This window comes from Notamacropus eugenii, chromosome 5, assembly GCF_028372415.1.
Source record: "Notamacropus eugenii isolate mMacEug1 chromosome 5, mMacEug1.pri_v2, whole genome shotgun sequence".
NCBI lineage: Eukaryota > Metazoa > Chordata > Mammalia > Diprotodontia > Macropodidae > Notamacropus > Notamacropus eugenii.
Genome location: NC_092876.1, coordinates 353,792,718 through 353,804,725, shown reverse-complemented (window position 1 = coordinate 353,804,725; position 12,008 = coordinate 353,792,718). Strand labels below are relative to the sequence as shown.

General features: G+C 36.0%; 1 protein-coding gene across 4 annotated transcripts in view; it reads left to right on the top strand.

Moving 5' to 3' along the window:
* Positions 1–12,008, top strand: part of GRAMD1C (GRAM domain containing 1C) — a 145,122-nt gene that overhangs the window by 57,772 nt on the left and 75,342 nt on the right. For all 4 annotated transcript variants that reach the window (XM_072613960.1, XM_072613959.1, XM_072613958.1 and 1 more), the window contains one exon: positions 4,425–4,509. In XM_072613960.1, the coding sequence (XP_072470061.1) occupies positions 4,425–4,509 (85 nt within the window). The remainder of the gene's footprint in view (positions 1–4,424; positions 4,510–12,008) is intronic.

Genomic DNA, 12,008 nt, shown 5'->3' with positions numbered 1-12,008 from the left:
AGACCAAAAGGAAAAAACCAGGAAAAAAGTAAAGTGAAAATAGTATGCTTTGATCTGCACTCGTACTCTACCAGTTCTTTTTGTTTTTTGGATATGGATAGCATTTTTCATCATGAGTCCTTTGGAATTATCTTGGATCATTGTATTGCTGAGAAGAGCGAAGTCATTCATATTTAATCGTAGCACAGTGTTGCTGTTACTGTGTACAATGTTCTACTGGTTTTGCTCGTTACACTTTGAATCAGTTTTTAAGACTAGGTTTTTCTGAAATCTGCCTGCTCATCATTTGTTATAGCACAATAGCATTTCATTACATTTATATTCCAAAACTTGTTTAGTCATTCTCCAATTGATGGACATCCTTTCAATTTCTAATATTTTGCCACCACAGAAGGACCTACTATAAATATTTTTGTACATGTAGGTCATTTTCCCTTTTTAATGATCTCTTTGGGATAGATCAAACGGTTATGCAGTTTGATTGCCCCTTTGGGCATAGTTCCATATTGTTCTATAGAATGGTTGGATCAGTTCACAACTCTGCCAACAGAGCATTAAAAAAAAATCTTATAATAGTAATAACATTCAAAATGTTTTTCCCTGCATTATCTAGTAGGTCAGCCTGTGGATAGCCCTGTTCCTTGTGGGCCCAGGTAGTAGAAGGTAGATTGGGTTCAGTACCTCCTAAAGTGCATGGATTGTCATTGCTTCTGGAAAGACTGTGCCATTCTACTCCCTTATGGCTCCACTGTCTATTCCTATAACTTTCCAAACTGAAATTTACCTCCTCACTCCCATTCTCCTATAAATGTTATCTCCTTGGTGGAATATAAGCTCCTTCAGGGCAGGAACCAGTGCTTAGCCAGATGCCTGACACTTGAAATATATTAAGTAAACACTGAATAAATGCTTGTTCATTCATTCTCCTTCTCTATTTGATCAGCCAAAGTGAATATTTAGGAAAAGAACAACGCTTCCAATGTAGCTTGCTGCTCAGCTTTGAAGTAGTAAGTGAAAGATCTACCAGTAAGTAGACATTTTCCCTCCTCTCTGCTTCATAGGGAGAAAAAGGAAAGGACTATGTCTTGGGGGTGTGTGTTTCACCTCATAGCCTGCTATTTTTTTTTTTTTTGCTTACTTGTTATTTAGCTGTCCTCTGCTCACACTTTATTTTTCTGTGTCCACTGTGCCTTATTGATCTCCATCTCAAGCAAACAAATCTGCCCTGAACATGGCCTCTCCCTGCAGCCCTGCTGTTCTCTTGTGGCCTCTTGGTACCTTCTTCTCCTTCATTTAAGCCTTTATAAGCTTAGTGTCAGGAGCAAGACCTCAGGAAATTGGTGAATTCTGAGTAAATCCTTCCATGTCATTACTCATCATTAGCAGGACCAAAAGGCTGTTCTGAGCACTGAATGTGCTTCAGATGTGATGTGGTTTCATCAGGGTAGAGTATGATGGTCCTCATCATTCTAGACACTGTGCCTCTCTTCATGGACCCCATGAGTGATTTGGCTGTTTTGGCCACGACACAAACAAGACAATAAATATACAACCTAGAACTTGGGATGTATATAAGAAAAGTTTACAAATCTTTGTGAAGCCTGAGCTAGAAAAGATCATTTTTGATTAAGGAATGAGGGAAAAGTTTCAAGGAGAAGGTAGCATTTGAGCTAGGTCTTGGTGGGTAAATTTTTTTTTTTTTATGTAGAGAAAAGGGAAAGGGCATACATGAATGCCCTTGAATGGGTATGAATGGTGAATGAAGAGAAGAAAATGTAAGAAACAATATAGGGCATACCTAGAAGATTCAGTTTTGTTGGGGTAATGAGTTAATGGGGAATGTTTCGAAATATGACTGGAAAGATCAGGTGATAGTAGATATGGATGACCTTGAATATCACACTGAGAATTTGGGATTGTATTCTGTAAGTAATAGGGAGTGAATGAAGCAGAGAAATGGAGTGACTAGATCTTCCTGTATATGGGAATGATGCTAGAATAGGACATAAATATAAAGATAGCCATTGGGGTTTCAGTAAGTGTGTTTCTGCGGACATTTGGTAGCTTTGAGACTAGAGGTGACCACATCACAAAACTTAAACTTGATACTTGATCTGAAGAGGGGAAATCTTTCCATAAGAACTTTTTTTATATTATTTAAAAATTTTTTTATTCATTTAGAATATTCCCCCTATAAAAGAACATTTCCTTGTACACAACACAACATATAACAAGGATTCAGTATAAAGAACATGAATATTCATTTCATCTGATTTACTTTTATTTGAAAAACTATGTAATAAATACTACATATAATTTCCAAAACTACTCTGCTTTTCTGTGCTTCCTTTGAAATTTTCTTTTGTCTCTGCTGTATACTTTTTTTTACTCCCTCTCATACCCACCCTAGAGAAGGCCACCATTAGATACAAATGTGTGTGTATGAAAATCCGTGTTATACATACGTCTGTTTATCAGTTCTTTCTCTGGGTGTGGATGGCATCTTCCTTCATAGGTCCTTTGTAGTTGATTTGAGTATTTACAATACTGAAAATGATTAGTCATTCAGAGTTATTCTTAGAAGAGTATTGTTGCTGTGTACAGCGTTCTTGTGGTTTTGCTTATTTCCCTCTTCATTATTTCATACAGGTTTTTCCATGTTTTTCTAAAGCCAACCAGCTCATCATTTCTTATTAGTATTAGTAGTATTAGATCAAAATCATTTACCACAACTTGTTTAGCCATTTCCCACTAGAGAGGCTTCCCCTCAATTGGCAATTCTTAACTACTACGAAGAGAGCTGCTGTAAATATTTTAGAACATATAGGTTCTTTTCCTTTTTTCCTCATCACCTTGGGAAACAGACCTAATAGTGGTACATAGAGTTTTATAATTCTTTGGGCATAATTCCACATTGCCCTCCAGAATGGTTGGATCAGTTCACAGTTCCACCAATAGTGAATCAATGTTCCAATTTTTCCATATCCCCATCTAGCATTTGTCTCTTTCCCATTCTGTCATTTTGATAGCTGTAATCTGATAGCTGTAAGATGATATCTCAGAGTTGTTTTAATTTACATATGATAGCTGTAAGATGGTATCTTAAAGTTGTTTTTAATTTTTCTAATCAATAATGATTTAGAGCATTTTTTCATACAACTATCTATGGTTTTGATTTCTTCATCAAAAAGTTGCCTGTTTGTGTCCTTTGTCCATTTATCATTTGGTGAGTGACTTCTGTTCTTATAACTTTGAAAAAGTTCTTTATATATTTGAGACATGAAACCTTTATCTGAGAAACCGTCCATAAAAATTTCTCCCAACTTTCTGTCATCCTTCTAATCTTTGAGAATAATCAGGCCAGAGCCAAAGTCCTTAAATTTTAATTACCAAGTTCCACTTTATCTGGAGTTTTGGATACTCTAAAGTGTCCTATCTTTCTTTTAAGAAATGTTTTCCCCTTTTAAAAAGTATTTTGCAACTTTACAAACATCATTAACAATGAAGATCTTTATATATACAGGACAAAAAAAGACAATTGTGTGTATGAAACTGAATCGCTGTTATATTTTACAGCTTGTTTTTTTTATGAAAGTATATATCACATTTAATATCAGAATACTGATATTACCCAGTCTGCAGGTATCCCCTTTTGAATATCCTTCTGCCTTCCTTGATTATTGCACTCGCTTTAGTTTAATTGACATTCTTCTCTTTCTTTTCTTTGTTTTTTGACCTCACTATTACTCTTTCTTAAATTGTCATATTCCCCACATCAAAAAAAAGTCTTCCTTATTTATTAAGTAAGTATAGTCAGGCAAAACAAAGTCACACGTTAGTTGTGTCTGAAAGCCTACATCTCATGGTATTCCTCTCATGCATAAAGTACATATGTTTCTAAGTATTTCCAAATTATTTCCCTTTACAGTATTGCAGCCCTCCTATAAATTGTTCTCCTGGTTCTGCTCTTAATTCCCCTCTCTTTCCAATATGAGTATCATTATTTAAATTCAGAATTTAACCAGTATTTTGAGTTTTTCTTTCAGTATTTAGAGTAATCAGATTGTCATTTAAGAGGATTAGAAATATATTGGATCATATGATAATAAGCTCAGAAAAACCATAGGTTTAGATCTGGAAGGGACTTTTGAGGCCATCTAGTCTAATCTCATTTTAAAGCTAAAGAAACTGAGGCCCATGTAGGTTACCATTAACTTGAACAAGGTTACCAAAGTGGTAAGCCTCAGAGGTAGCATTTGATTCCAGGTCTTCCTGTAACAGAGTAAGGATTGTGTGACTAATTACTCATATTTATAGAGTCTTGTCTTGGTTTTTCTTATAATGTGAAGTTAATATTTTATGAATCATTAATAGTAATTAAATGTATTAAGCTGAAATTAATTTAACCTTTTTACTGTTTTCAGATTTCAAGTTCTACCTACAAATATAGAAATGAAGAATTCAAAAGACAATTCTCCGATCTCCCTGAATCAGAGAGGCTAGTAGTTGGTAAGAAGGGAAAATGTTCCTGAAAAATTGTATCTTTACTGATGTTGCTAAAACAGGACTGATGGATAAGAATACAAATAGATAATTTTAGATTTTTACTAAATCACAAATATTTTTTTATGTGACTTGCTTTATTTCAATATTTTTTAATATATTCATTTTATTTATTTTTAATGCTCTAAAACTTAGATTTTTTTCCCCCTACCTACTTCCCACCACCTCCCTACCTCCCCAAGATGACATACAGTTCTACACCTACGTTCCTATTGAATACATTTTCATTACAGTCATGCTGTGTAGAAGAACCAAAATAAATGGGAGAAATCATATAACAAACCAAAACATAATAAACACACACACACACACACACACACACACACACACACACACACACACACACACACACGATCTGCTACATTCTGTAATTGAATTCCATAGTTCTTTCTCTGAACGTGGAAGGCATTTTGCCTTAGAAGACCATTGGGAATTTTTTTTTTTAATGTCCTTGCATTGCTATGAAGATCCAAGTCTACCAAAACTCTCACACACTGCACTCGTTGCTGTGCACAAAGTTCTCCTGGTTCTGCTCCTTTCACTCAGCATCAGGTCATATAAGCCTTTCCAGGCCACTCTGAAGTCTTCTTGTTCATCATTTCTTATTTTTCAATAGTATTCCATTACATTCATATACCATAATTTATTCAGCCATTCCCCAATTGATGGGCATCCCCTTGATTTCCAGTTTTTGGCCACTACAAAGAGTGCTGCTATAAATATTTTTGTACATGTGGGACCCTTTCCCATTTTTATGATCTCTTGGGGATACAGTCCTAGAAGTGTTATTGCTGGGTCAGAGGATATGTAGCCCTTTGGGCATAGTTCTAAATTGCTCTCCAGAATGGTTGGATGAGCTCACAGCTCCACCAACAATGAATTAGTGTTTCAACTGTCCCACATCCTCTCCAACATTTATCATTTTCTTGTTCTGTCATGTTTGCCAATCTTATAGGTGTGATGTGGTACCTCAGAGTGTTGATTTGCATCTCTCTAATCAAAGATGATTTAGAGCATTTTTTCATGATTATAGATATCTTTAATATCTTCCTCTGAAAATTGCCTGTTCATATCCTTTGACCATTTATCAATTGGGGAATGACGTGTATAGTTATACATTTGAGTCAATTCTCTATATATTCTAGAAATGAGGACTTTATCCCCAAGATTAGCTGTAAAAATTCTTTCCCAATTTACTACATCCCTCCGAATTTTGGTTGCATTGGGTTTGGTTGTGCAAAAACTTTTCAGTTTAATGTAATCAAAATTATCCATCTTGCATTTCATAATGCTTTCTATTTCTTCTTTAGTAAAAAATTCTTCCCTTCTCCATAAATCTGATAAATACACTATTCCTTGCTCCTCCAGTTTGTCCATGGTATCAGTCTTTATACCTAGATCATGTACCCATTTGGACTTTATTCTTGTGTAGGGTATCAGGCATGGGTCTATGTCTAGTTTCCACCACACTGTTATCCAGTTTTCCCAGCAATTTTTGTGGAACAGTGAGTTCTTATCCCAGAAGTGAAGGTCCTTGGGTTTATCAAACAGGAGGTTGCTATATTCCTTGCCTACTGTGTCTTGAGTGCCAAGTCTATTCCACTTGTCTACCCTTCTGTTTCTTAGTCAATACCAAGTGGTTTTGATAATTGCTGCTTTATAGTACAGTTTGAGGTCTGGTAGCGCTAGGCCACCTTCCCTAGCATTTCTTTTCATTAGTCCCTTTGATATTCTAGACCTTTTGTTCTTCCAGATGAATTTTGATATTATTTTATCCAGCTCTAGAAAATAATTATCTGATAGTTTAATTGGTATGGCACTAAATAAGTAAATTAATTTAGGTAGAATTGTCATTTTTATTATATTAGCTCGGCCTACCCATGAGCAATTGATGTTTTTCCACTTAACTTAAATCTGACTTTATTTGTGCAAAAAGTGTCTTGTAATTGTGTTCATATAGTCCCTGGGTTTGTTTTGGCAGGTAAACTCCCAAGTATTTTATAGTGTCTACCCTAACTTTAAATGGGATTTCTCTTTCTATCTCTTGCTGTTGGACTTTGTTGCTAATATATAGGAATGCAGAAGATTTGTGCGGGTTTATTTTGTAACCTGCAACTTTGCCAAAGTTGTTTATTATTTCAAGTAGTTTTTTACTTGAGTCTCTGGGATTCTCTAAGTATAACATCATATCATCTGCAAAGAGTGATAACTTAGTTTCTTCTTTGCCTATTCTTATTCCTTCAATTTCTTTATCTTGTCTAATTGCTACAACTAACATTTCTAGTACTATATTGAATAATAGTGGTGATAATGGACATCCTTGTTTCACCCCTGATCTTGTTGGGAATGCATCTAGCTTATCCTCATTGCATATAATGCTTGCTGAAGGTTTTAGGTAGATACTGCTTATTATTTTATGGAAAGCTCTCTTTATTCCTATGTTCTCCAGTGTTTTTAATAGGAATGGGTGTTGTATTTTGTCGAAAGCTTTTTCTGCATCTATTGAGATAATCACGTGATTTTGTTAGTTTTGTTGTTGATATGATCGATAATGCTAATAGTTTTCCTGATATTGAACCAGCCCTGCATTCCTGGTATGAATCGTACTTAATCGTAATGTAGTATTCTTGTGATGAGATGCTGTATTCGTTTTGCTAAAACCTTATTTAAAATTTTTGTATCTATATTCATTAGAGAAATTGGTCTATAATTTTCTTTCTGTGTTTTATCTCTTCTGTGTTTAGGTATCAAAACCATATTTGTATCATAGAAAGAATTTGGAAGTCTCCTTCTTCCCCATTTTTCAAAAATAGTCTGTATAGTACTGGAATTAACTGTTCTTTAAATGTTTGATAGAATTCACTTGTGAATCCATCTGGCCCTGGAGATTTTTTCCTAGGGAGTTCATTGATGGCTTGTTCAATTTCTTTTTCTGAGATGGGGTTGTTTAAGTATTCAGCTTCCTCTTCTGTTAATCTGGGCAATTTGTATTTTTTAAAATACTCGTCCATCTCGTTTAGATTGTCGAATTTGTGGGCATAAAGTTGGGCCAAGAAATTTCTAATTATTGTTTTAATTTCCTCATCATTGGAAGTGAGTTCACCCCTTTCATTTTTAATATTAGTAATTTGATTTTCTCCTTTCTTTTTTTTAATCAAATTGACCAAAGGTTTATCAATTTTATTAGTTTTTTCATAAAACCAACTATTGGTTTTATTTATTAATTCAATAGTTTTCTTAATTTCAATTTTATTAATCTCTCCTTTGGTTTTCTGTATTTCTAATTTGGTATTTACTTGGGGATTTTCAATTTGTTCTTTTTCTAGCTTTTTCAGCTTCATGCCCAAATCATTGATCTCCTCTTTCTCTATTTTATTTATGTAGGCATTCAAAGATATAAAACTTTCCCTACGAACTGCTTTTGCAGTATCCCATAAGATTTACTAGGTTGTCTCATTATTGCCATTCTCTTGAATGAAGTTGTTGATTGTTTCTATGGTTTCTTCTTTAACCCACTCCTTCTTTAGGATTAGATTATTTAGTTGCCAATTGATTTTTGGTTTATCTTTCCATGGCCTCTTATTACATATAATTTTTATTGAATTATGATCTGAGGATGCATTGATTATCTCTGCCTTTTCTGCACTGCATTGTGAGGTTTTTATGTCCTAGTACATAGTCAATTTTTGTATGTGCCATGTGTAGCTGAGAAAAAGGTATATTCCTTTCTATTCCCATTCAGTTTTCTCCAGAGATCTATCATATCTACCTTATCCAGAGTTTTATTTACCTCCTAACCTCTTTCTTGTTTATTTTGGAGTTAGATTTATCAAGTTCAGAGAGGGGGAGGTTGAGGTCCCCCACTAGTATAGTTTTGCTGTCAATTTCTTCCTTCAACTCCCCCAACTTCTGCTCTAAGAATTTGGATGCTATATCACTTGGAGCATACATGTTTAGTAATGATATTGCTTCATTGTCTATGGTGCCTTTTAGCAGGATATAGTTTCCTCCCTTATCTCTTTTGATTAGATCTATTTCTGCTTTTGCTTTGTCTGGGATTAGGATTGCCACTCTTGCTTTTCTTACATCAGCTGAAGCAATATATTCTGTCCAACCTTTGACCTTTACCCTGTGTGCATCCCCCCATTTCAAATGTGTTTCTTGTAAACAACATATTGTTGGATTATGGCTTTTAATCCATTCTGCTGTCCATCTCCATTTTATGGGAGAGTTCATTCCATTCACATTCACAGTTATGTTTACAATCTGTGTATTTCCCTCCATCCTCTTTCCCACCATTTGTGCTTTTAGCCCTCCCATCTCCCTTCCCCTCCTCAATAGTTTTTACTTTTCACCAACACCTCCTGCAGCCTTCCCTTCCTTCTTTTAGCCCCCCTCCCTTTTACTCCCCTTTACCCTTACTGCTTCTTCCCTCCCTTTTAGCTTCACCTCTCCTTTCTTCCCCCTCCCCTCCTACTGCCTGTAGAGCTAGTTAGAATTATATATTTAAGTTTATTGTTCCTTCCTTGAACCAAATCAGAAAAGAGTACCTCTCAAACAATGCTCATCTCCCTCCCCTCTTTCCCTCCACTATAATTTTGTACTTCTTCCTTTGATGTAATTTACCATTTTCTGCTTCCTCCTTTCCACACCTCCTGTTCCAATCCCTTCGCATGCTTAAATCATATTTTTAACATGACATCATTTACTTTATACTTGTTCCCTCTATCTATATCCCTTTTATATTTCATAATAGATGTACAATTTTCGAGATTAACAGGTATCATCTTCCCTTACAGGGAGGTAAACAGTTTGCCCAAATTGAGTAACAAGTTTTGTTTTTTTTCCCCCACTGTTTACCTCTCTTGAGACCTGCATTTGAAGATCAAATTTTCTATTAAGTTCTGGCATTTGTATCAAGAAGGTCTGGAAATCCCTTACTTCGTTGAATGACTATCTCCTTGCTTGAAATGTTATGCTAAACTTTGCTGGGTAGTTGATCCTTGGTTGTAGCCCCATCTACTTTGCCTTACAGAATATTGGATTCCAGTTCCTTCGATCTTTTAATGTAGAAGCTGCAAGGCCCTGTGTGATCCTGACTGTAGCTCCTTGATATTTGAATGGTTTCTTTCTGGCTACCTGTAGCATTTTCTCCTTTACTTGATAGTTCTGGAATTTGGCAATCATATTTCTTGGGGCTTTGAGTTTAGGATTCCTTTTGGGAGGTGAGCAGTGGAGTCTTTCGATGACTATGCCCTTTGGATCTGGCACTTCTGGGCAGTTTTCCTTGATAATTTCCTGGAAGATATTGTCCAGACTCTTTTTTTTTCATCGTGGCTTTCTAGCAGGGTGATAATTCTTCAATTTTCTCTCCTGGATCTGTTTTCCAGGTCAGTTGTTTTTCCAATTAGATATTTTACATTTTCTTCTATCTTTTCGTTCTTTAGATTTTGTTTGACTGATTCTTGCTCTCTTATAGAGTCATTAGTTTCTACTTGCCCAATTCTAATTTTTATCAAATTTTCTTTAGTTAACTTTTGCATCTCCTTTTCCATTTGTCCAATTTTTCCTTTTAAGGAGTTATTTTCTCCAGTTAATTTTCGTACTTCCTTTCCCATTTGTCCAATTTTCCCAGTTAGGTTTTGTGCTTCCTTTTCCATTTGTCCAATTGTTCCTTTTAAGGAATTATTTTCTCCAGTTAGTTTTTGTACTTTCTTTTCCATTTGTTCAATTTTCCTTTTTAAAGAGATATTCTCATCAGTGAATTCTTTTTTTATACTTTTAAAATCATTGGCCAGTTTTTCTTCTATTTCCTTCTTTAGCTGTTCCAGGAGAGCTGTTTGTGCTTGCAAGCAGTTCATAGTCCTTTTTGAAGTTTCAGATGGAAGTACAGTCTCACTACTGACCTCTTTGGTATTTGTGTTTTGGTGCTTGTCCCTACAGAAAGATTCTATGGTTTTTTTGTGCTTGTTTTGCTTTTTCTTGGTTGTGATGGTGATTGTGTTGTGGCTTCTCATTCTTTCAGTTAGAAGCTGCAGAACTTGGTGTTGAGCTGACTTGTGTGAAAAAGCTAAGAGCAAGTGTCTTTTCATCTTTTTGTTTTTGTGTTTCCCCGATCTGCCCTGGGCTTAGCTTGTTAAATGTCAGGGAGAAGTGGTCTGATCATGGGAGATCTCCTCAGTTGAACTGAGGCAAAGGCAAGCTCAGGGGATGGTGATGCCAGCTGCCCTATTGTCTTCCCGTTTCCCCTGGAGTGCTGAGGCATGCCTAGATCCTAGTGTGAGTTTCCACTGCCTTGGGGCCCCTCTCCTTCTGGTTCACCTTCGTCACAGTAGGAGGAATTCCCCCTTAGCTATTTTCCTAGCCTCAGGTGTTATGAGACTATTTGCCCCCTCTGCTGTTCCCACTGATCCGGGATTTTTCTGGGGAAATATTTTATGGTTCTTTCAAGGTCATCAAGACAGGAGGAAAGAGCATTTACTGATCACTCTGTCATCCTGGCTCCCGGAAGTTCAAATAGGTGACTTACAGATGTTTAATCTGTGGGCTGAAAGTCTCAGAAGCTGCTGTGGCTGATATCTGGTGCTCAGTGGTTGTCACTCGCTTGACTCTGCTGGTCTCTCACCTTGGGCTGCTGCTCCACTGGTTCTGCCTGCTGCTGCTGTCTCAGGTTTCCCTGGGGCCCTCCCAATCCACTGCACTGGACACACTGCACTGTGCACTGTGGACTCACCCCCATGGAACAGATCCTTCCTGTGGACCTTCCAGTCTGTCCTGGGCTTTGCATCTGCCACAGTCTGTCTCCTATTGGATTCTCTACCTCCAGAATTTGGTCAGATTCTCTTTTTAGAGGTATCTGAAGGAGTTTGTCTAAGAGCTTGGGTGAGTTGTTGCTCTCACTCTGCCATCTTGGCTCCGCACCCATATTTTTCAAGATAAATAGAATCCTAATAGTTTGAGACACTCTGAATCTGAATAAAAATGTGGGTTGTAATATTTAGTGAATATAAGAAAATGTTAAAGATTAATTATTCAAGAGAAAATTCAAGAGAAAAGTGATATTATATTATTTTACTTTCTTACTCTTTTCACATCATTTTGGAGAAAGAATTTAAACTTGATATCCAAAATACAGTTTCTTTTTCCCTAGAAGAGAACTCCTCAGTATCATATGTGGTAGCAGTGATTTCTTAAAAGAAAAAATTTTTTTTATTACTAACTTTATAGCAAACTCAGATTTTCCCCTATATAAATGTGTTTGTGTGTGTCTGTGTGTCTGTGTTTGTGTGTGTGTGTGTCTGTGTGTGTGTGTGTGTGTGTGTGTGTATACACAAATAAAGTTTTCACTCAGTTTGCTCCTTTCCATACACAGTAATCAATTAATTTTTAGGGATTAGCATTACGATAGTAACCTTAAATAATTTAGTGAACACTTCCACAAATTT